At 41.6% G+C, this 26,993-nt stretch overlaps 1 protein-coding gene across 2 annotated transcripts in view; it reads right to left on the bottom strand.

The window, feature by feature from the left end:
- Positions 1 to 26,993, bottom strand: part of kirrel3a (kirre like nephrin family adhesion molecule 3a) — a 283,160-nt gene that overhangs the window by 111,378 nt on the left and 144,789 nt on the right. For both annotated transcript variants that reach the window (XM_052529674.1, XM_052529672.1), the window contains exon 3: positions 12,077 to 12,226. In XM_052529674.1, coding sequence (XP_052385634.1) covers positions 12,077 to 12,226 — 150 coding nt within the window. The remainder of the gene's footprint in view (positions 1 to 12,076; positions 12,227 to 26,993) is intronic.

Genomic DNA, 26,993 nt, shown 5'->3' on the forward strand with positions numbered 1-26,993 from the left:
TTGACACTACACTAATCAAGTCGTTCCGTTGAGTGTAATAGTTTCTACAGTGCTGCTATTCGGGGGCTAGCTGGCTAGCTAGAAGTGTTGATTACGTTACGTTACGTTACGTTACGTTACGTTGCGTTAAAAGAACGATTTCCTCATAGAAATCTCGAGCCACTATACCTGAAAAAGGAGGCAAGAGTGAATTATTGTGGAACACATAATTCTCTACAATATTTTATGTACCTTAAATAGCAAAACTTACCATCAATCCTCAAATATGGACCTGGTCCCTGGCGAGAAATTGCTCCCACATATGGAGTTTCAGCGGAGGCTTGGGACTCGGCTTGCTTGATCTTCTTCCTTTTTTTCTGTAGAAATTTTGAGCAAATTGCTCAAGGGCCACGGTTGATTCGTCTGTGAAGATGACGTCATTGAATGTCTCGCCAGCTTTGATCCTTACCTGTGCCTGCAGGACGTGAAGGTCTTTGTTTGTCAGACAAATGAGTACTTGAGGTCACCGAGAAAGTCTGGACATGGCCTGTTCTCCCTTATGTAAGGAATTAGGCACTTTCCCATGTTTACTACAGTATGTACTGTAGGCTTGTAAATCCCAAAATCTAAAAGTAATACTTGTCAGACTACATAGTAGCCTAATAAACAAATGCAGGTGGCTTATTTCTTCATCATGCTTTAAATGCTTTATTATCCAAATGTAAAAGCATATAATGTACAGTAATCAAATCAAATAAAATTTTATTGGTTACATACACATGGTTAGCTGATGTTAATGCGAGTGTTGCAAAATGCTTGTGCTTCTAGTTCCGACCATGCAGTAATATCTAACAAGTAATCTAACAATTTCACAACAACTACCTTATACACACAAGTGTAAAGGAATGAACATGAATATGTACATATAAATATATGGATGAGCGATGGCCGGACGGCATAGGCAATATGCAGTAGATGGTATAGAGTAGAGTATATACATATGATATGAGTAATGTAGGGTATGTAAACATTATATAAAGTGGCATTGTTTAAAGCGACTAGTGATGCATTTATTACATCCAATTTTTTATTATTAAAGTGGCTAGAGATTTGAGTCAGTATGTTGGCAATGTTAGTGATGGCTGTTTAACAGTCTGATGGCAAGTACTATATTTCTTCTTCAGCATCTTTATGCTTTTGTTAATAACATAATGATAGAAATACTCTTTCAAAATGCAGATGTTGATTTAGTTATGGATCCATAACTAATTACTATGGGAATAAATATCACAGATTTACAGAAATATTTGAACAAAGTTGTCTAATGTTGTTTATACACCTTGTGGGTGGGGGCAATGGTTCAAAAAAATGGGAGAAGACTAGTATTTTGTAGTTGAATTCCTCATTGTACAGTATATGAGAATATATCACTATGTTGCCAAAAAAGTTCAAGACTGTTATTGTTTCAAAACTACTTTCTGCACATTTCTGCTACTTTCTTAGGCTATACATTTAGCAATAACAAGTGTGTTGTTATAAAAACGAGTGTTGTCCACTGATTGTGAAGAGAGAAAACCCAGATATTCAAAGTTTGTGATGAATGACAGGTTGTTTCTTCATGCAAAATAGATTTGGGGTTTAATATTCAACTGTGCTGCTTAATTTCAGGGGTTTAGTGAAGGCGGGACATTTTTTACCCTTAGGACAAGGGGAGTATACAGAATGTTAAGACTACACAAGGGTTCAGATAAGGTTGTTTGGGTTGTTTTGCACCTCAATCAGATTGATTGGTCTGGTGTGGAGGGATTTAAACATAGTCTTACAAAATACAGTATCTGTGGATGCTTGAAAACACAATAATTCCATATTAAGGTGTTGTTCATGGTTAAATAACATGTGAATCGGAACCGAGACAGAGATACTGAGCAACAGCTTCTATAACCAGGCGATCAGACCGGTGTAAATCCATCAGTAGCCGACGACCTGCCCGGTACTCAGACCAGCACCTTGAGACTAATGCCCCATGTCTATAGAATCATTGCACACTGGTCACCTCATATTTTGTTTGTATACTGTTGTTTATTCACTGCGGATGTACAGTTGAAGTCGGAAGTTTACATACACCTTGCCAAATACATTTATTAAACTCAGTTTTTCACAATTCCTGACATTTAATCCTAGTAAAAAAATTCCCTGCTTAGGTCAGTTAGGATCATCACTTTATTTTAAGAACGTGAAATGTGATAATAATAGTAGAGAGTGATTTATTTCAGCCTTTATTTATTGCATCAGATTCCCAGTGGGTCAGAAGTTTACTACACTCAATTAGTATTTGGTAACATTGCATTTATATAGTTTAACTTGAGTCAAACATTTTGGGTAGCCTTCCACAAGCTTCCCAAAATAAGTTGGGTGAATTTTGGCCCATTCCTCCTGACAGAGCTTGTGTAACTGAATCAGGTTTGTAGGCCTCCTTGCTCGCACACACTTTTTCAGTTCTGCCCACAAATGATCTCTAGCATTGAGGTCAGGGCTTTGTGATGGCCACTCCAATACCTTGACTTTGTTGTCCTTGAGCCATTGTTCCACAACTTTGGAAGTATGCTTGGAGTCATTGTCCATTTGGAAGACCCATTTGTGACCAAGCTTTAACTGACTGATGTCTTGAGATGTTGCTTCATTATATCCACATAATTTTCTCTCCTCGTGATGCCATCTATTTTGTGAGGTACACCAGTTCCTCCTGCAGCAAAGCACCCCACAACATGATGCTGCCACCCCCATGCTTCACGGTTGGGATGGTGTTCTTCGGCTTGCAACCCTCCCCTTTTTCCTCTAAACATAACGATGGTCATTATGTGCCAAACAGTTCTATCTTTGTTTCATCAGACCAGAGGACATTTCTCCAAAAAGTATCATCTTTGTTCCCATGTGTAGTTGCAAAACGTAGTCTGGCTCTTTTATGGTGGTTTTGGAGCAGTGGTATCTTCTTTGCTGAGCAGCCTTTCATGTTATGTCGATATAGGACTCATTTTACTGTGGATATAGATACATTTGTACCTGTTTCCTCCAGCATCTTCACAAGGGCCTTTGCTGTTGTTCTGGGATTGATTTGCACTTTCACACCAAAGTACTTTCAACTCTAGGAGACAGAATGCGTCTACTTCCTAAGCGGTATGACGGCTGTATGGTCCCATAGTGTTCATACTTGCGTACTATTGTTTGTACAGATGAACATGGTACCTTTTGGCATTTAGAAATTTCTCTCAAGGATGAACCAGACTTGAAGAGGTCTACAATTTTTTTTCTGAGGTCTTGGCTGATTTATTTGGATTTTCCCATGATGTCAAGCAAAGAGGCACTGAGTTTGAAGGTAGGTCTTGAAATACATCCACAGGTACACCTGCAATTGACTCAAATTATGTAAATTAGCCTAACAGAAGCTTTTAAAGCCATGACATCATTTTCTGAAATTTTCCAAGCTATTTAAAGGCACAGTCAACTTAGTGTATGTAAACTTCTGGCCCACTGGAATTGTGATGCAGTGAATTATAAGGGAAATAATCTGTCTGTAAACAATTGTTGGAAAAATTACTTGTGTCATGCACAAAGTAGATGTCCTAACTGACTTTACAAAACTATAGTTTGTTAACAAGAAATATGTGGAGTGGTTGAGAAATGAGTTTTAATGACTGCAACCTAAGTGTATGTAAACTTCTGACTTTAACTGTATATACTGTATTCTCGACATAGCTCATCCTAATATATTTTATACTGTACACACCATTTTTCTTTTCCAAATTATATACTGTCTATACACACCATATATTTATATTCTGATTCTCACACATTCTTGGATTGCTATTTCTTGGTTATTTACATATTTTTTTAAATTATTTGTGTATTTGTATTGTATTTGCAAAACATTCTACTGAACTGCTGGAGCTAGTGACATAAGCATTTGGCTGCACCTGCCTTAATACCTGTAAATCTGTATATGCGACCAATAAACTTTGATTTGATAGACAATGAAAAAGGCCCACCATATGAAGTGTGATCAGATCCATTCCCTCCATGAACTGGCACCTCTCTGATATTCAGCTGCCATACACGCCTTATTAATCTGTAGTAGACAATGAATAGGGCCATTATAACACCATTATAACACCCAGTGAAATAGCAGCGCGCCAATTTCAAAATCAGAAATACTCATAATAATAATTAATAAATCATACAAGTGTTATACATGGGTTTAAAGATTAACTTCTTGTTAATCCAGCCACAGTGTCAGATTTCAAAAAGGCTTCGTGGCGAAAGCAAACCATGCTATTATCTGTGGACAGCACCCCATCAAACATACACATGAACATCATAATTCAACCCGCCAGGCACAACAAAAAGTCAGAAATAACATATAATTCATGCCTTATCTTTGAAGATATTCTTCTATAGGCACTCCAATATGGCCATTAAACATCACAAATGGTCCTTTTGTTTGATAAATTCTGTCGTTATATATCCAAAATGTCCATTTATTTGGCGTGTATGATTCAGAAAATACACCGGTTCCAACTCGCGCAACATGACTACACATTATCTATTTAGTTACCTGTAAACTTGATCCAAACATTTCAAACAACTTTCCTAATCCAACTTTAGGTATTTTTAAAAGTAAATAATCGATCAAATTTAAGACGGAATAAACTGTGTTCAATACCGGAGGAAAACAAAGTGGAGCGTGCTTTCAGGTCACGCCACCCAACCACAACAGTACACTTCACTCTACCTTTGTTCTGAACAGTGCTACTTCTTCATTTCTCAAAGGAAAAATATAAACCAATTTCTAAAGACTGTTGACATATAGTGGAAGGTATAGGTGTTAAATAAGTGTTAAATACTACTTATTCAATTATAATAGAAAATTAATAAGACTCCATGTGAGGTATGACCAGATCCTTCCCCATATAGCGCTCGGCTCGTATCTGAGTGCCGTGGGCCGGGCGGCACGCTGAGACAGACATGCCCCGGCTGGCACGTCATTAGGAAATGATGGACACCTCCCTAGAATCCCGCCATGCTACGAAACACCCAACAGATATGGCCCAGTGGCCCACAACGCCAATCCCTCAAACCACCACAGCTCAACAGAGAGGAGAAAAAGTGGAGGAAGAGAGAGTGGGGAGTATTAGAATTCTGCTTGGATGAGCTGCACTTTTCTCTCCACTGTCTAAGTGTTCTCAATCTACCGTGACAATACAAAAGGATGAAAAATGGCAGAGGAGGAGGCAAGCTGAAAATACAAATGATCTCCTATCTGCGTTTTTTAAATACAGTTTACATTTTAATTTGTTTGGATCCTGATGCTGTAATCACTCTAGCGCTCAAGACAAATTAGATGAGCTTTATTCAGGCTTGTTTATAAGACAGACAGCTCTAATTTGTATCATACCTATTTCAATCCGTTTGGAAAACAAAAGATTCCTCAAACTGTAATTGTCTCACGTAGAGGCCATTGTTAGATGTTACCTTAATACAATACATCATCTTAGAATCATCCGTCTTTTGTATGGGATGAACATTTCAAGAAAGTGAATAGAGGTGAATATCAATGACCCCATGCCAATAGCATTCATCTGGATGGCCTAATCAATACAATTGCTAGCTCTCAAATCAATAGATGCTGTATTCCCAGACCACAGGACGTTGGTGGCACCTTAACTGGGGAGGACGGGCTCATGGTAATGGCTGGAGCAGAATAAGTGAAATGGTATCAAACACATAATTTCCATGTGTTTGATGCCTTTCCATTTGCTCCATTCCGAACACTATTATGAACAGCCCTTCCCTCAGCAGCCTCCTGTGCCCAAGATGATTATTGCTTGCAAATTATCCATCAAATACAGAACCAGATCAAGGCAATAAATAATAAACAATGTCCAGTACCAATTAATACAAAAACATTATTCAAAATAAACATAACACTTAATTAATTAATGTTTCGTAACTCAACCAATTCGAGCTAAAAATGTATACGTTTCCTAGCATGAATATATGAATGTAGGCCATATATCAATAGGCTCTACATTCAAAAGTAAACACACAGAACAACCAAGTGCCCTTCCCAATCTAGTGCTCGTTTACCTAGCCTGGGCCACTGCTGGCTTCGACATTAAATAAAAGGCAGATTGGTAGGATGGGAGGATATTGGGATGAGGGATTAAAACATCAGCTCACTGTGTATGAGAAGGCATAAATCACCATAGCAAGGTTACTACAGTGACAAAAAAAACAGCCACTGTGGGGGAAGAGTTCAGACGGTTCGGGACACCAATGTGCAATGGCTCTATGGATGCAGGTGAGAGGTAGCCTTGTAGATGAGGCAGTGTGTGCTGCTTCTCCTCAGTTTGATTGATCTTTTATTGCCGGTATAGAGGGTGATTACCTCCAGTAGGCATAAAGGCTAATCCATAACAAAAGTGACAGTAATAACCGCTAAGCTGCTGAGGGGAGGGAAAATCCTTTTTGCTCTGAAAAGCACTGCTTAATCAGCCCAGAGGTAGCCAGAGGTTCACCGGGGACGTATAGAGTCTAGATGTGTGTGTAGACTTGTCAGGGAAGCGTTAACTCATTGTTTTATTTAGCACTATTTTACTGCACATCAAGGTTGATCTGAGCTTGTAATTCACTTTCAGACACAGGGGCAGTTTGTTTTCAAACATGGCGCTTGTGAATTAAAGCTTACAGTTTGCTTCTGAGCTTGTCTGAGCTTGTTTGCTTCTTACAGTTTGCTTCTGAATGTTTGGGTATCACAGGGTTAAAAGTGATTGACTGAGTTAGCATGCAATGAAGTAGGGTCAATTAAGGAGGGTAAGAAAGGTAACCTGTTAGCTGTGGTAGGCTACAGTTTGTCCAAAGCATTAAACCTATTTGCAGAGTTATTCAACAGACACTTTGGAAACCTCAAAGATGAGCTCTGTTAAATTTATTCAACTGACAAATCACACACATTGATTAGAGTAAATAACTACACAAATTTGATAGATAATTAAAGCATTTGCAATTATGCCCCATGTGTGATTTTTTCCCAGCCCTCAATATAATGTAAATAGCTGCAATGGTTTATATGAATTGCAGTAAACAACACATTAAAAGAAACTGAGCAGACACTTGTACTACAGGGCATAATAGAGTCTGTACAAAAACGTATTTCAATCATTATCGGACGGCCCGGTTCAGATCTAGCAACTGACATTAGGAGAGACGACATAAGACAAAACTAGACTAGACTAGTTTTAGAATGTTGTGTAAAACACAACAAGGCAACTATCCAGGCAGACCAGTGGTGGCAGGAATAGGCTCAATGCTAGAGCCATTGTCTAACTTTGTTGACCCTTTCTTTAAAAATCATGTGCAAGCATTGCCATCATAATTAAAAGACTCTATAGACTTCATAAACAAGATCTCACCAATAACGGGTTTAAACAAAGACTGTATTTTGGTCACATTAGATGTCGAGAGTCCATATACCAGCATTCGCCACGCAGGGGGGGCGGACAGAGATACTAATGAATATACTAATGAATATCCACCAACAAACTTCATTCTAGTGCTGGCTGAATATGTTTTTGTTTATAACTATTTTAGGTTTGATGATGAATACTACCTCCAAACGAATGGATCATCGATGGGCTCCACATTCGCTCCGAGCTATGCTAAACTTTGTGGGTCATTTTGAAGAACGTTTTGTTGATAATGAAAATGAAAATCAATTTTTTAATAAAGTCCTGAAGTGGTATCGATATATTGACAACATTGTTTTGCATATGGGAAGGAACTGATAAAGAACTGTCAGATTTTATGGCACTACTCAATGACATTGACTCCAATCTCAAATTCACTATTGAACGTGACACTCAACGTGTTCATTACCTCGATATGTGGATTGAGAAATCAAATGGAACCCTGTTTACAACTCTGTATAGAAAAGAAGCAGACAGAAATACTCTATTGCAGGGGGACATCTTCCATCCTGAGCCATTAAAAAGGGGACTTCCAAGAAGCCCGTTTTTCAGACTGCGACGTATAAGCCACTCCACAGAGGATTATCTAGAAAAAGCAGCGGAGATGCACATTAGGTTTCTAAGAAGAGGCTATTCGCCACAGTGTTTGGATGAAGCTCTTAATTTGTCATTGGAAAAAATACGAGATGAACTGTTACAAAAAAGACTCGCTAAAGCTAAAGAACACTCCGTAAAATTCACAACTACATATGCCAGTGTCAAGAAACACTGGCATATTTTATCATTGGACCCAGCTTGGCTGGCTGAATTTAAAAATCCACCACTTAATTGTGTATAGGAGAGGTCGCAATTTACACGATAAATTGGTTCATGCCAACTGACAGCCACAAAAGAAAATCAGCCAGGCTCTTTTACGCCCTCTACCAAATGGTAGCTATAAATGCAGAGGATGCGCACAGTGCAACAATATGATGAAGTGTGAATATTTCTGCCACCCACACACAGGAAAACAGTTCCAAATAAATGACATTATTACGTGTTACACCACCCATGTTATTTACATTATTAAATGTCCATGTGGGCTCTGCTATGTCGGAGAATTAGTGAACATAAAAGTTCAATCAGGAGAAACGACAGGGATTATCCAGTCGCAGTACATTTCAATGACCTGAAGCATGACATTTCTACCTTCAGATTTTGTGGCATAGAGAAAGTTAAGATATCAGGCAGGGGAGGTGATATTAATAATACTCTGAGTAAAAGAGAACGTTTTGGATTTTCACTCTCCAGACATTATTTCCTAAAGGACTTAATGATGAAATGCCTATGTATGTTATATTGTGAATTTGAACATGAATTATGTGCCTATTTAAGATGACTCTGTTTTTCGTACTATGTACCCAATGACTAATGAAAACTTGCTATGTCCTCTTTGTGGTTTTACAGACGTGTTTCATACGTCTTATTTATACACTTTTGTAATATTTATGAAATGCATATTGTTATATTTGGTAGCACTTATTTGTTTTTCCTTTGCCTCCAACCCCCTTCGATGTGTGGAACGGATGTGGGCGGGGCTAGGTCTACTGAAGCGTGCACATTTTTTAAAATTCACAAAAGCTCTGATGAAGGCCGTGAGGCCGATACGTAAGCTTATTAAAGATCAGTGATACTGTCAAGAGCAATGTGTGGTTTCCTTTTTCCTTCAGAATTTTGTTGTAGAACAACTGACGAACAACTGGTCATTCAGATCGAAATGACGACCAGTTTCCATGGTGACACTTTATTCTTTCAATGATGTGTTGAAACTTTGTTACAAGTTCTACTTTGTATAGCAAGTTGTTGTAGTAAATTAGTTACATGAACTATATGCAGCCACTGGCTCACCAAAGACAGGTCATGCATACTCTGTGACTTTACAGAGAAATATCAGCAACCTAGCAAGCATTTGCTCACAGTGCACTGTTCTCTGATTGGCCAAACTCAACCGTCTCATCTCAAATCTTTTGCTAAGATTTTAATTGATGAATCTTGGAAACTCTAGCAGCCGACACGAAACGTTCTAAAACTAGACTGATCAGATTAAGCAAACTAATGATCTAAAACTCCACGAAACCATCTCGTCTCAGTTGTTAGATATGAACCTAGCCGAACACATTTTGGAAAATGTTGTTTATTGGGCCCAACACATTTTGGAGAGCATATTTCACTTTTAATTCTCAGAAAGCATCTTTGTCAACAGAAGACATCATATGATTGAGGCAACTCTCGTGCATTGTTGTTGCTCAATTGGCAGTCATGCATGTCTGAGATTAATACCTGGGGTTATCTACAAAGCCAATTTAAAGCAGCCCTGACCTCTGCTAGTGCCGTGCTATCCCCCCTTAGCTAGGTGACAGCCGGCTGTGGCTCCCCTGCATGGCTGGGGGGATTTCTAGGGATCTAATTAGCCTCAAGGGCCCCTTTGGATCTTGTACCTGCACTATCTCATGCCTTATTCAACAGAGCCACCTCCACAAGGCCACTTGGATTACCCTGCCACTCTTAGATGGGGTTCAAAGTTCAAATGTCACTGGTGGAGGGCATTTTCATCCCAGCGATATTGCGTGGAGTCTGTGTTAATGACAGCCCCTGGGTTTATCTGTAGTTTAGGCCCAGGCAGGCTGCAGTGTGTTGGGATATTATTGTGTGTCGGCAAATAGAATGCTTTCCTTATGAGGGAGGACAGTAAGGTCAGGCTATTACGGAAAAGGCATTGCCTTGTATAATGCAGCAGCTAAAACTTGTGTATGGGGTGCATGAACACTGAACACTTCTGCACTTTTGGGACATTGTATTGGGAGGATATTACAATGTATTGCCATGTATAAACACAAATGTTTCAACTATGGAAGCCATGTTCAAAGAACGGGGTCCAAAGAGGAATCCCAAATTATGTCTAACACATATCCTCAACATCACACAAAGCATCAAGCTGCAGTCTGAAAATGTTTTAATAAAATCCCTGACATCAACAGATGCTTGTGAGTCGGGGCCAGACGGTGTACGGGCAGGCATCCACTCTGGTTATGAGAGCACAACACGGCAAGGCTGTCAAGCGTTGGAGTGAGGCCGGTGGTTGGCTGCCTCTGAGTCTCCAACCGTCTCCACCGAAGGGGAAGTGACAGGCGGGGATTGACCATGACAGCATCCATACATTTCTTACCTCTCTCACCTGTCCCGCTGGTGGCTTTGTATGCAACTTTTTTCCAAACGATGCCGATATGTCTGGGATTAAGTGTCATGCTAATGGCTAGGCCATGGGGAGGATGATGATTTGTCTCTTTTGCCCTAAAAATCTGAACCCTCCCCCACAATAAAAAAATGGTGCCCTTATCTATAATTAATAATTCTATTGGAGCTGAATTGCCAACATCTTAACTCTCCCCTCTCCCTGCCTTTGATCGGCTACTTCATACTCCACACGAAGTGACCAACTTTAAAGTAGTGGGCAAAAATGCATCGACTAAGGGGGAGAATAATGAACTAATACCTCTGGAATATATCATGCTTTAAACAAGGGAGGATGAATCGATAATGCTAATTAGGGTGCTCCTTCCTTGCATCTGCCCAAGGCCCCAAAGGGTTTGCATCGAAGGGTTTCATCGATCCCACCCCAAATGATGGCTGATGGAAAACAGATTGGGGGGATTTGGCATCACCTCATTAAGCCTGATTTGAGGATGCATCAATGATTGATCTCTTGCCGATTCATATTCAGTTTCCTCCGCCTTTCAAATGATTACTGAGCTATTTCAATATTATAGTATTCCCAGCTCTCCTCATTTTCTTCTCTCTATCCCTTCCTCTCGCTCACTTTACATGTGCATTTGAAATGGCACCCTATTCGTTATACAGTGCACTACTTTTAACCAGGCACTATTGGGATCGCTTTATTGGTCAATTGTACACAAAGTCCAATCGAAATTTATCCCAACCCATTCGAAAGAGGGGGGGCAGGGGGCCAGTGCCCCTGTGACAACAATTTTGGACCCCCTTGTGACCCCCCTAAATGTGGAGTATGAAATATTTTTTACATATATAATTTTTTCTATCGTTCTTTTTTTTACATCCGTTATTAGACAGTGGCAACAATGATGATTATGAACATGGTCTTTTGCCTACTAATGCCTGCAATAACTAATGTAACTGGCCCCTCTAACAGTACAACTGGCCCCAGCTTGTCCCCCCCCAGTTGAAATGGTCTAAAATCGTCACTGCCTCACTTCCCGCCAGATTTCTCCCATTGGATCCTGGATTTGAACTTGCTGCTGGCTTGCCTCTCTAACCGTTAGGCTACCTGCCGCCCTGTTCAAGGGGCTCTGGTCAAAGTAGTGCACTACATAGGTGCCATTTGGGATGCAACCTAAGTCATCTAAAATGTCAACTCTTCAGGTTCCCCAGATCTACTACTCTTTCTACCTGCTGTGAAACAGTTTGACACGCCTTCCCATTTACCTGGACCTTGCACACTTACTGTATACACAATGATTTAGTGATCTTGAATGTAACCAAATAGTATTCTAGCTGATCCTTACCGAGCACAGTTAGTCGGGCGGGGCGTGTTCTGATAGCTGCCTGGATGGCTTGGCACTCGAAGAAGGCGTCATCCTGCATTTCAGTTCTCTGAATCAAGAGGTGGTATTCACCCTTGCTGTGGTCTCCCACGATGTCATAACGTGGGTAGCCTGGAACACAAGAACACACATTGTTACTCCCGCACACACACACACGCACACACACCCACACATAAACACACACACACACACACACACACACACACACACACACACACACACACACACACACACACACACACACACACACACACACACACACACACACACACACACACACACACACACACACACACACACCCCTTCATTATGTGTGTCCACACGCTAGGTTTTCCAATCATCCAGGGATATGGATTGCAATGCCCACTAGTTTAAAGAAACACAATTAAAGCAACAATTGGTTTTTCAGAATGAGCTTGTTATTCCTTTCAGGAGAACAGAGAACACGCACAATTATAATGGAGATCCCACACGCGCGCACACACACTCACACACACACACACACACACATACACACACACACTCACTACAATGATATATTTGATGTGGGCTGTGTTATTGTTGCTTTCCACTCCTTATACGATTATACATCTTTAGCACGGTAAAAGATGCACGTATAGTAGCTAATTACTTTCTCTGGCCACCTACAGTTATCTTCGGAGGAGGAGAGAAGCAAGGGAACGGTGGACTTTCTTGTTTTTTCCTCCTCAAATAAACAAATGGAGCGTTAATCTGGCCTCCCGCACATAAACTGAGCAACTGTCAGCCCTCGAGGGGATTCAATTCTCCCATCGCCAATTGTGTCGAGTCCAGTGTCTGCCGTAATAGCTACTATAACCCAGTTGAAAAACAAATGAGCGATATGTAATATCTAATAGACCATTTTATTAGGAAATAATATCACCCTAAACAGATCGGATATTGTTTTTAGCAAAGCAAGTACATTTTGTATCGGATCCACTGAATTGAAAATAATACGGCCTCTTTTAGCCTGTAATGAGTCTGTAGTCTAAATTTATGATGTTGTGGGGATTCCTATTCTTATGTATGAATGTGTTACATAACAAAAATAACACAATGTTAGAGGTGATACACTAACTGCAATTATTATTTCTTTGGGAATTCTGTGTGTTGATACTCAGGCGATGGATTCAAACGATTGAACCGCAAAGAGGAGTTTCCGTTTTGAAAGAACAAATCCACAAAACTGACAATGTTCATTTGAGCTGTCAATGGAGGGCTGATGGATGAAGAACAGAAACAACAGAGAGGTAAAACAGCAGCAACTATAGAAAGAAAATGCAGAAAGCTCTCTCAGAAAACGACCTGTACGCTCTCGTTGGTTGGCCCTCGCTTCATACTCGTCGCCAAATCCACTGGCTACAGGTTATCTACAAGTCTCTGCTAGGGAAAGCACTGCCTTATCTCAGCTCACTGGTCACCATAGCAGCACCCACTCGTAGCACGCGCTCCAGCAGGTATATCTCACTGGTCACCTCACCCCCAAAGCCAATTCCTCCTTTGGTCGTCTTTCCTTCCAATTCTCTGCTGCCCATGACTGGAAATAATTGCAAAAATCTCTGAAGCTGGAGACTCACATCTCCCTCACTAGCTTTAAGCACCAGATGTCAGAGCAGCTTACTGTCACGATCGTCGTAGTGAGGAGACCAAAGCTCAGCGTGATGTGAATACATCCTTTTAATAATAGATGAAAACAAACACGAAGTACACTAAACAAACAAACAAACAAACAAAATATCAAAACGAACGTGACCGCTATAAATACTGAGTGCAAACATGCAACATCACATAGACAATAACCCACGAATCCAAACTGGAAAATGGCAACCTAAATAGGTTCCCCAATCAGACACAACGATAAACAGCTGCCTCTGATTGGGAACCAAATCAGGCCACCATAGACCTACAATATGCCTAGACAAGATACACACATATCACCCATGTCACACCCTGACCTAACCAAAATATATAAAGAAAATAAAGAATACTCAGGTCAGGGCGTGACAGTACCCCCTCCACAAAGGTGCGGACTCCGGATGCAAAAACCTAAACAAAAGGGGAGGGTCCGGGTGGGCCTTTTCCCCGGGGCGGCTCAGGTGCGGGACGTGGATCCCGCTCAACCTCAGTCTTGGTCCACAGCGGGCCCCGGACTGAAGATCATCGTAGAGAGTGCCACTGGACAGAAAGGCGCCTCCGGACTGTGGAGCGGCTCTGGCAGCTCCGAATAGGAGGGAGATTCCAGCATCGCCGGCGTGACAGGCGGCTCTGGCGGCTCCTGGCTGACTGGCGGCTCAGGACAGACTGGGAGGCTCTGGCGGCTCAGGACAGACGGGGAGGCTCTGGCGGCTCAGGACAGACGGGGAGACTCTGGCGGCTCAGGACAGACGGGGAGACTCTGGCGGCTCAGGACAGACGGGGAGGCTCTGGCGGCTCAGGACAGACGGGGAGGCTCTGGCGGCTCAGGACAGACGGGGAGGCTCTGGCGGCTCAGGACAGACGGGGAGGCTCTGGCGGCTCAGGACAGACGGGGAGGCTCTGGCGGCTCAGGACAGACGGGGAGGCTCTGGCGGCTCAGGACAGACGGGGAGGCTCTGGCGGCTCAGGACAGACGGGGAGACTCTGGCGGCTCAGGACAGACGGGAGACTCTGGCGGCTCAGGACAGACGGGGAGACTCTGGCGGCTCAGGACAGACGGGGAGACTCTGGCGGCTCAGGACAGACGGGGAGACTCTGGCGGCTCAGGACAGACGGGGAGACTCTGGCGGCTCAGGACAGACGGGGAGACTCAGGGCGGCTCAGGACAGACGGGGAGACTCTGGCGGCTCAGGACAGACGGGGAGACTCTCTGCTCAGGACAGCGGGAGACTCTGGCGGCTCAGGACAGACTGGGAGACTCTGGCGGCTCAGGACAGACGGGAGACTCTGGCGGCTCAGGACATTCGGGAGACTTCTGGCGGCGCTGGGCAGGAGGAGACTCTGGAGGCGCTGGGCAGGAGGAAGGCTCTGGCAGCACTGGATTTAGCCGGGAGCACCTGTAGGGATGAGACGGAGTAGACAGACTTTGCGGGGGCTTCCACTGGAGGGATGGTGCTGTATGTTTTGTTGACACCGGATAGACCGGACCGTGAAGGCGCACTGGAGATCTTTATCAGGGCTGGCACCATCCGCCCTGGCTGGATGCTCACTAGCCTACCTGGCAGATGCTGGGAGCTAATAAAGCGCACCAGGCTAAGCACACAACTGGGGACACTGTGCGCTCCACCGCATAACACGGTGCCTGACCAGTACAACGCCTGCCGTAGCAAGCACGGCTTTGAGAACTGTAACACCGAGCTGGCACAGGACGTGCATGGCTAGGGAAGGCACAGGAGGCCTGAGGAGTATGGAGAGCTGACCCAGATGACATCAAATCCCCGATGACGCAGGTCGGGCGGATGTCGTACCTCAGGCACCAACACAGCACCTCCCTTATAACTCTCTGCTCCAATTTCCCCATTAACTCCTTCACTGTCTCTATTCTCACCTCCAATATCCCTGACAAGCTCTAAATCATCCTTGGCTTTTACTGAGCCATAAGCAGGAGGAGTTGGCTCAGGTCTGAGCTCCTGAGTCTACACTCCCTCCCTCTGCCCCTCATCAAGAAATTAATGGGGCTGCCTCTCGGGCTTCCAGCCGTGCTGGCTCTCAGACTGGCGCCTCTCTTCTTTCGCTGCCTCCAGCTAATGCTTTGGGACAGCAATATTCCCCTGGCTGTGCCCAGGGTCCTTTGCTATCCAGAATCTCCTCCCAAGTCCAGAAGTCCTGCGATTGCTGCTGTTGTCCGTTACCACGCTGCTTGGTCCATTGTTGGTGGGTTATTCTGTCATCAATAAGAGGAGACCAAAATGATTTTTGTGAATACATCATTTTAATGATAGATGAAAACAAACACGAAGTACATTAAACAAACAAAATATCAAAACGTGGATTGACCGCTATAAATACTGAGTGCAAACATGCAACATCACATAGACAATAACCCACGAACCCAAACTGGAAAATGGCAACTAAATAGGTTCCCCAATCAGAGACAACAATAAACAGCTGCCTCTGATTGGGAACCAATTCAGACCACCATAGACCTACAATATGCCTAGACAAGATACACACACCCTAGACATACAAAAACCCTAGATGAGACAAAAACACACATATCACCCATGTCACGCCCTCCTGACCTAACCAAATTAATAAAGAAGGTCAGGGCGTGACACTTACAGATCACTGCACCTGTACATAGACCATCTGTAAACAGCCCATCTATCTACCTACCTCATCCCCATACTGGTATTTATTTATTTTGCTCCTTTGCACCCCAGTATCTCTACCTGCACATTCATCTTCTGCCGATCTACCATTCCAGTGTTTAATTGCTATATTGTAATTACTTTGCCACCATGGCCTATTTATTTCCTTAACTTACCAAATTTGCACTCACTGTATATAGACTTTTTCTTTTCTTTTCTACTGTATTATTGACTGTATGTTTTGTTTATTCCATGTGTAACTCTGTGTTGTTGTATGTGTCGAATTGCTACACTTTATCTTGGCCAGGTCACAGTTGCAAATGAGAACTTGTTCTCAACTAGCCTACCTGGTTAAATAAAGGTGAAATAATAAATAAATAAATAAAAACACAACTAAAAAAACACTGTTCAAGCTGTAACATCCATCACTTATTTTCCAGGACCGGTAAACAGGAAAAGGAATACATGCTCTGGTGAATGAAAGGAAGGAGGGAGGAGCTGAAAGACTTTAAGAGGTAAGGAGACCGGATGAAGCAGGTAGGGGGTCTTAGCGTTCAACCCAAATGGGCAAAGTAAATAACATTAATCCTCATTGATTTGCTCTAAAATACTGCTGTTTATTCTACTGCCAAGGGATCAATGACAAGCCTAAATCATCATAGAGGCATTTTACTGAGCCATAGTGTAGGGGAGTCTTAAGTGAGCTGACTGGGAGAGACTAACTCCCACACCACTGCTGATACAAACAACATAATGTGCCAGATGCCAACGTATAGGGCCTAGATGTTTTACTTTGTGCACATACACTAATGCATTCATGTACTATATGTCTTGACCAGAGCATTAGAATTTCATTAGCTATTTCATGGTTAATGGCATTACTGATTTTGTAAGTTAATGCTGGTAGATCATTCTCAATACATTCACCAATGGGACCTGAACATTGTGCTAACTAACCTCTGTTATCAATAAGATGCATAACAAAATAATTTTTTTGAATCACAGGAAATTGATTAAATGCAAGAAACTGTATTTTTTTTTACATTAACCTCTCATGAAGCATGTGGATTACACTTTACATTAAGGTACAAACCCTTTCTAAACCCTATCTCATCCCCTCATCCTATATATACAACTCTCCTTCCGTGGCCTCCAATTGCTCTTAAATACAAGTAAAACTAAATGCATGCTCTTCAACCGATCACCCGTCCAACATCACTACTCTGGACGGTTCTGTCTTAGAATATGTGGACAACTACAAATACCTAGGTGTCTGGTTAGACTGTAAACTCTCCTTCCAGACTCACATCAAACATCTCCAATCCAAAATTCAATCTAGAATTGGCTTCCTATTTCGCAAACAAAGCCTCCTTCACTCATGCTGCCAAACATACCCTTGTAAAACTGACCATCCTACTGATCCTTGACTTCGGCGACGTCATTTACAAAATAGCCTCCAATACCCTACTCAATAAATTGGATGCAGTCTATCACAGTGCCATCCGTTTTGTCACCAAAGCCCCATATACTACCCACCACTGCGACCTGTACGCTCTCATTGGCTGGCCCTCGCTTCATACTCGTCGCCAAACCCACTGGCTCCAGGTCATCTACAAGACCCTGCTAGGTAAAGTCCCCCCTTATCTCACCTCACTGGTCACCATAGCAGCATCCACCTGTAGCACGCGCTCCAGCAGGTATATCTCTCTGGTCACCCCCAAAACCAATTCTTACTTTGGCCGCCTCGCCTTCCAGTTCTCTGCTTTCAATGACTGGAACGAACTGCAAAAATCTCTGAAACTGGAAACACTTATACCCCTCACTAGCTTTAAGCACCAGCTGTCAGAGCAGCTCACAGATTACTGCACCTGTACATAGCCCATCTATAATTTAGCCCAAACAACTACCTCTTCCCGTACTGTATTTATTTATTTATTTAGCTCCTTTGCACCCCCATTATTTCTATCTCTACTTTGCAAATCTATCATTCCAGTGTTTATTTTTTATTTTTTATTTGCTATATTGTATTTACTTCGACACCATGGCCTTTTTTGCCTTTACCTCCCTTATCTCACCTCATTTGCACACATTGTATATAGACTCATTTTTCCACTGTATTATTGACTGTATGTTTGTTTTACTCCATGTGTAACTCTGTGTTGTTGTTCGTGTCGAACTGCTTTGCTTTATCTTGGCCAGGTCGCAATTGTAAATGAGAACTTGTTCTCAACTTGCCTACCTGGTTAAATAAAGGTGAAATAAAAATAAAAATAAAAAATATATACAGTATATATAATATATATAACATGACCAAAGGTATGTGGACACCTGCTCATCCAACATCTCATTCCAAAATCATGGGCACTAATATGGAGTTGGTCCCCCCTTTGCAGCTATAACAGCCTCCACTCTTCTCTTCTCTTTCCTCCAGATGTTGGAACAATGTTGCGGGGACTTGCTTCCATTCAGCCATAAGAGCATTAGTGAGGTTGGGTGATTAGGGGTGGCTCGCAGTTGGCGCTAGAATTAATTTTGTTGTTTGATAGGGTTGAGGTCAGGGCTCTGTTTAGGCCAGTCAGGTTCTTCCACACCGATCTCAATACACTATTTTTGTATGGACCTCACTTTCTACATAGGGGCATTGTCATGCGGAAACAGGAAAGGGCCTCCCTCAAACTGTTGCCACAAAGTTGGAAGCACAGAATCATCTAGAATGTCATTGTATGCTGTTGCGTTAAGATTCCCCTTCACTGGAACTAAGGGGCCTAGCCCAAACCATGAAAAACAGCCCCAGACCATTATTCCTCCGCCACCAAACTTTACAGTTGGCACTATGCATTGGGGCAGGGAGTGTTCTCCTGGTATCTTCCAAACCCAGATTCGTCTGTCCGACGGTGAAGCATGACTCATCACTCCAGAGAATGAGTTTCCACTGCTCCAGAGTCCAAGCTTTACACCACTCCAGCCGACGCTTGGCATGGCCCATGGTGTATCCACTCGGCCATGGAAACCCATTTCATGAAGCTCCCGATGAACAGTTCTTGTGCTGACGTTGCAACCAAGGACAGACAATCCACTAATTTGAAAGGGTGTCACATACTTTTGTATATACAGTATAGTGTATGTATACCTCCTCCTATAACTACTGCTGTACATATATTGTTCCTGTGCATTTTGTTGCATCTGCTTTAACATATTATAATCTGTGTACACGACAAATAACCTTTGATTTGATTTGACTTTAATGGAAAGTGTTAACGGAAGCACATATAATCATATTTTATTTTTGAGAGGGGATTTGATTATTTGGGGGATACTAATATACTGGACATAAGATCCCTGAGGAAACCAATTTTCCTCCCCTGGGGTGTTAGAGAGAGAGAAAGGAGGCACAGAATACATTCAATCCCAGAAAACCATTAAGACCTGAGTTCAATTGTCAGACGAACGACCCCAAGCCAAGTGGGAATGAATAGCGGAAGAAGCTGAAGACAAAAGCTTGTCAATTAAGGCAAACTGTATAAAAGCCCCAGGTATAACCTCTATAAAGGCGATGGATCCATTAAGATTAATCAGACTCGATCAATGCCGTGACTTAGATAGGAGAGGGTTTTGGCGGATGATGATGTATTTCAGTCTGGAGGAGTGCGGACACCTAACTGACACATCAATGGGAGGAAACGGAAATTAACACTGTCTGATGTCCATCCCAAATTGCAGCCTATTCCCTAAATAGTGAATTTGTCCCTAGAGCCCTATTGGCCCTGGTCAAATGCAGTGCACAATAAAGAAAATAGGGTGCAATTTGGGACACATTGTGAGTAGGGCCAGATCAAAGGGAACACAGGAGAGAAGGTGAAGGCCACATGTAAAGCGAGCACTCCCTTGCTCTGATTAAAAAAAGTGGAAAAAAGGAAGAGTCCAAATTACACGGGGAGAGCAATCAAGAGGTTTAGGGTGCTGTCGATGCCATTGACAGTCAAACCCCTCCTTCAGCTTTTTTCGAAAACTAAACATTATCAGTTAAAAATATAATTTTCCCTCATTGACTTTGGCCTTTGATTTACAACACCACTTCATGGCCATAATCTGTCCTATTCAGATGAATATGTTAATTATGTTTAGCTTTAAGTGCCATTATCCTTTAGTGCTTGAGCCATTCTTTTAGCTCCTGATGATAGTTATGATAGCCATTAGGACAATAGTACGGTGTCAGTATGTGGCCTTGCTGCCTTCCCTCACATAGCTGTTGTGTTGACTAAGAGGTCTAATTTCCCTGTCGTCTCTAAAAGCAAACACTTTCCACAGTTCACACTGCCGGGAGGGAGCCTTTCCAGTTCACACTAGACCCCCTATCATTGATCCGCCGTAAAGACGTGGCATTTATCCCCATGGCAGGCACACAGACACAGACAGCCCCCCCCCCTCTCTCTCTCTCTCTTTCTCTCTCTCTTTCAATCTCCCAACCTTTACTATTATTCTCTCCCTCTTTCTCTCTCACTCTCTCTTTCTCTCTCTCTCTCTCTCTCTCTCTCTCTCTCTCTCTCTCTCTCCCTAGCTCTCTCTTTCTCTTCTCTGAGCTGATAGTGATTTTTGGTTAAGCACCAGGAGGCCCCTGGGGACCCGGTCATTACACTGCACTTCAGTGACACAGGTGATGGGTCCCAGGATGCTACTAAAAGGACCCGAAGTGGGATTGTATGGACATAATGGGAAAGGATTGTTCTCCCAGGCCCAATTATGAAAACGCCATCCATGACAAAATATAACAAGGGACTGAGGCAAAAGCAGACCATGTCTTCAGGGGAAGACAATGTAACAGATTGGCATGGCAGGATTTGTGGAAGAAGAAAACAAATCTGATGACATGGCATGGTATGCAAACTGTAGTCCATTCCCATATTTTAACCGCAGGTATATTTTCTGTCCTCTCTAATGATGTTATTGAACATTTTATTCAAATTGTTTATCAAGTCAAGTGATCACATCTCCTCAAAGACATTGATTGGGTAAAATAGTTTGTAAGGTGGGTTGTTGATGCTGATTTATCCAGTATTTGACTTTACCTATCCAAACAACACACCACACACCGCTCTGAAAGCTGATTGTGGAAAATAATTTCCTCTGGCAGTCATCAGAGCAACGATACTGTCTTCAAAACAGCCCGAGGAAAGATTGGGGAAGCAGACACGCTGACGCTTTGGAAATGAGCAAAACATGATTTAACCATCTGGCGGAGCAGCAGATGCTGCCATAAATTGCTGCAACTTTCAAATGTTGATTTTCTTTAACCCAGATGCAGTTTGGAGTGCCGGTGTGTAGGGTTAGTTGAGCTTAATATATTCTGGGAGATTGAGAAACAGTTTTTCTGGCTGTGGTGTTAATTTTGAAATACGTCTCACGTGTCAACTGCAGTTTTGTAAGATGGCTAATGCAGAGTAGAATTGTGGAAACAACAAAGAAAATAATTATGGCAGTAATGTAATGGTACTCAAGCAGTAATCAATACACACTGAAAATGGTATAACAAAAACATTTGTCTTTGCTCTTGTTGCCTCTAAATCAGGGGTGGGCAATTCCAGTCCTCGAGGGCCTGATTGGTGTCTGTCACGTTCTGACCTTTATTTCCTTTGTTTTGTCATTATTTAGTAAGGTCAGGGCGTGAGTTGGGGTGGGCAGTCTATGTTTGTTTTTCTATGATTTGGGGATTTCTATGTTTCTGCCTAGTATGGTTCTCAATCAGAGGCAGGTGTCATTAGTTGTCTCTGATTGAGAATCATACTTAAGTAGCCTGGGTTGCAGTGTTTGTTTGTGGGTGATTGTCTATGTTGATTGCTTGTTTCAGCGCAGTTCGCATTAGCTTCACGGTTGTTATTTCGTTTATTGTTTTTGTATAGGGTTTCAGTGTTCAGTGTTTTCTTTATTAAAATTAATGATGAACACATACCACGCCGCATTTTGGTCCTCCGATCCTTCTCGCCTCTCCTCTTCAGATGAAGAGGAGGACGACCGTGACAGTGTCACAGTTCTGCCCCAGCCCCAGCTAACACACCTGACTCCAATAATCACCTAATGATGATCTTCAGTTTAGAATGCAATTTGATTAATCAGCTGCTAGTGATGGAGAAAAATGTGACACATATCAGGCCTTCGAGGACTTGTGTTGCCCACCCCTGCTCTAAATGAATAAAATAGCATATAATTACTTTGAGAAATCATTTTTTGAGTGTGGATCCTACAGATGAAACTTGTGCAGTATTGGCCATTTACCATATCACTTGCACTTATAACAATTTTACATTTGTGATTGGGCCCAATCCAATGTTTCTCTCCCGTTATACAAAAAGCACGTAAACCCCCTAATTTCTTTGTTTAATAATTCAGAATAGGGTTCTGATTAAGCCACACCATGAAATACATTTGAAACCCTTGTGAGAATTTGTAAAAACAGCAATTACACAATCAGTGTTTGTGACTCCTGTGCCACGTGAAGTGGCTCTTTTAATTAATGATCAAACTCTAATTAAATACTCCATTGCTCCATTGCATCACTCTGTCATTTGGACCGATGTGACGAGTGACAGATAACTTTTTGATGAAGAGAGCGCGCATGGATTTATTTTCAATTACGTGAAGCTAATGAAAGGGAAAAGTGCAGATCAATGGACATTTGAGCGACACAACAACAATTGAGAACCATGACAGAGACAGTTGCTAAGGGAGAGAGCAGAATGGAGAGAGATGGACAGACAGATGAGAGATATTGAGGCCACAGATAAAGGCTGTGTCTAAGAGAGGAGGGAAGGAGAAGAAGAGAGAAAGGATGGTAACACTTTACATTAAGTTGTCCCTATTACTATGTAACTAATACAGTAATAACTGTGTTCATTTAGTAGTTACATAGATTTTACTACGTAATTAAATGAAAATAGGAATGTTGAGGAATCCGTTATTACACAACTGGTGAAGGTTTATCCACATGTGTAACTACATTTTCTTATTCCACTATGTAAGTAATGTTTTGTAATTACATGTTTGAAAGTCACCTGTCAATTACCATGTCAATAACTGAAACCAAAATCTGACCTTGTTACATGTAACTACAAGGTTCCGCTATCATTGAATCCACATGTAATGCCAGGGTTGATAAATAGGCTAGGACCAGGTAACAACAATATCAAGCAACTTAATGTAAAGTGAAACCCAATTGGGTACCTTTATAATTACTATGTTGTTACAACATTTTCAGACAATAGGCTGACCAGGAGAAATTAGGACAAAGGAGAACATTAGGTATAAGATGGGCTGAAAATCCTTTTGCCCACGCTGGCGTTGCAGATGACTATATTGGTCCACTAATACTGGAATATTAAAGCCCCAGTGTACTACTTTGTGAAAAAAATATTAGTATTAGTATTCATATTTTTTTTTAGATGGATTTTTCATACTTCCCAAGGCTATGTACTTACCCGGAGCAAGCAACCTAATGTAAAGTGAAGTGAAATTTGTATTACTTTGTAGTTTTGATGTAACAACCTTTGCAGACAATAGGCTAACCAAGAAATATAAGGACACAGGAGAACATTTTTCAGTTGGACTTTTCTTTAATAAATTTGACAAAGATTCACATTCAAATTATTCAAATTCAATTCCCCATTTCAGACTCAAAGAAATAACTATTTTAGTAGAAACACAGGGTGGCAAAAACTAGCTTGCTAGCATTTCCCCATCATTCACTAATGTACAGTACCTTGCGAAAGTATTCGGCCCCCTTGAACTTTGCGACCTTTTGCCACATTTCAGGCTTCAAACATAAAGATAGAAAACTGTATTTTTTTTGTGAAGAATCAACAACAAGTGGGACACAATCATGAAGTGGAGCGACATTTATTGGATATTTCAAACTTTTTTAACAAATAAAAAACTGAAAAATTGGGCGTGCAAAATTATTCAGCCCCCTTAAGTTAATACTTTGTAGCGCCACCTTTTGCTGCGATTACAGCTGTAAGTCGCTTGGGGTATGTCTCTATCAGTTTTGCACATCGAGAGACTGAAATTTTTTCCCATTCCTCCTTGCAAAACAGCTCGAGCTCAGTGAGGTTGGATGGAGAGCATTTGTGAACAGCAGTTTTCAGTTCTTTCCACAGATTCTCGATTGGATTCAGGTCTGGACTTTGACTTGGCCATTCTAACACCTGGATATGTTTATTTTTTAACCATTCCATTGTAGATTTTACTTTATGTTTTGGATCATTGTCTTGTTGGAAGACAAATCTCCGTCCCAGTCTCAGGTCTTTTGCAGACTCCATCAGGTTTTCTTCCAGAATGGTCCTGTATTTGGCTCCATCCATCTTCCCATCAATTTTAACCATCTTCCCTGTCCCTGCCGAAGAAAAGCAGGCCCAAACCATGATGCTGCCACCACCATGTTTGACAGTGGGGATGGTGTGTTCAGGGTGATGAGCTGTGTTGCTTTTACGCCAAACATAACATTTTGCATTGTTGCCAAAAAGTTCAATTTTGGTTTCATCTGACCAGAGCACCTTCTTCCACATGTTTGGTGTGTCTCCCAGGTGGCTTGTGGCAAACTTTAAACACTTTTTATGGATATCTTTAAGAAATGGCTTTCTTCTTGCCACTCTTCCATAAAGGCCAGATTTGTGCAATATACGACTGATTGTTGTCCTATGGACAGAGTCTCCCACTTCAGCTGTAGATCTCTGCAATTCATCCAGAGTGATCATGGGCCTCTTGGCTGCATCTCTGATCAGTCTTCTCCTTGTATGAGCTGAAAGTTTAGAGGGACGGCCAGGTCTTGGTAGATTTTCAGTGGTCTGATACTCCTTCCATTTCAATATTATCGCTTGCACAGTGCTCCTTGGGATGTTTAAAGCTTGGGAAATCTTTTTGTATCCAAATCCGGCTTTAAACTTCTTCACAACAGTATCTCGGACCTGCCTGGTGTGTTTCTTGTTCTTCATGATGCTCTCTGCGCTTTTAACGGACCTCTGAGACTATCACAGTGCAGGTGCATTTATACGGAGACTTGCTTACACACAGGTGGATTGTATTTATCATCATTAGTCATTTAGGTCAACATTGGATCATTCAGAGATCCTCACTGAACTTCTGGAGAGAGTTTGCTGCACTGAAAGTAAAGGGGCTGAATAATTTTGCACGCCCAATTTTTCAGTTTTTGATTTGTTAAAAAAGTTTGAAATATCCAATAAATGTCGTTCCACTTCATGATTGTGTTCCACATGTTGTTGATTCTTCACAAAAAAATACAGTTTTCTATCTTTATGTTTGAAGCCTGAAATGTGGCAAAAGGTCGCAAAGTTCAAGGGGGCCGAATACTTTCGCAAGGCACTGTAGCTAGCTTGGTGTCACTGGTAGCCTAATGTCAACACCTTTTCCAACTCAGTCAATAAACGTTACCAAATCATCATAAAAATCATGAAAGACTTAGCTTACAATGTTATTTACAATGTTTTTGACTTACATTGCACTTTGCGTATTATAAACCTTTAAAAACATTATAACTAAAGAGAGGGGAGAGGTCAGTGTGATATCACTTCCTGGCTTCTTATATTTCCAAATGTTCTTCTTTTGAATGTGCAAACTTACAATGTCCTCCACTAAATAGTGAACAAAAAGGTAAACAAAATGTTTGATGTTTTTATTTCTTTTTTTTGTATGTGCAGAGAGGAAGAGGAAGTGAGAGGCCCAACTTGGCAGAACGTCTGTCTCCCTCCAGTAGGTAGCGTTGTTTCACCCACCAAGCAAGGAGTTTTTGTATGGAGGTCAATGAGAGAATGTTGAATTTGGTCAACAAAAAATGTAATGGCTTAAATGTTCATTTTGTATGAGGTTATAATAATCCATGCCTCTGGGAATGTTATAAAGTCCAAAAGTTATAAGTGTAGTTAGAAATGTGTCTGTCAGAAGTATGGAAATGTGTATATTTCAAGACATGGCATATACTGTAAGGGTGCAGTGAGATGGGTTGGACGATACCTTTCTCATACCTTTCTCATCAATCATCTTGAAAAAACTCTTCAGACGAAGAGGATGAAAACCCTTACAGTCAGCCTTTAAATGTATTATTATCCAAATGTTGAAAGATCTTGTGGGCGATTGAGAGAAATAAAATGGGGCAGTTTGAGGCCAAGTGGCAGAGAGGGATGGAGGCGCTGGAGATGGGGGTGTGAGCAGGTGGGTCTGGGCAGGTGTGATGTAGATGTTGTTTGTATGTGTATGTTTGTATTGTCTAAAATTATCAAATAGAATCGTACAAAAAAAAATTATGAAGAAAAATGACAAGATATTATTTGATTTATTTTCCTATACATTGTTCATTGTAACCACAATGTCACAGATAATTGAACAAACATAACATGAGCAGATTAACTTGGTCGAAACGTTTCTTTATAAAAGACAATCAGAAAGAATGTTGGAACTTATTTATTTTGATCCAAAGCCACCAATGAGTGAGTCACTCAGCTTTATGCTGACACATATAGCTTTATGCTGTGAAATAGCCTACTAAATAGACCAAGTCTAAACAAATA

Source organism: Oncorhynchus keta, chromosome 11 (genome assembly GCF_023373465.1).
Source record: "Oncorhynchus keta strain PuntledgeMale-10-30-2019 chromosome 11, Oket_V2, whole genome shotgun sequence".
Taxonomy (NCBI): domain Eukaryota; kingdom Metazoa; phylum Chordata; class Actinopteri; order Salmoniformes; family Salmonidae; genus Oncorhynchus; species Oncorhynchus keta.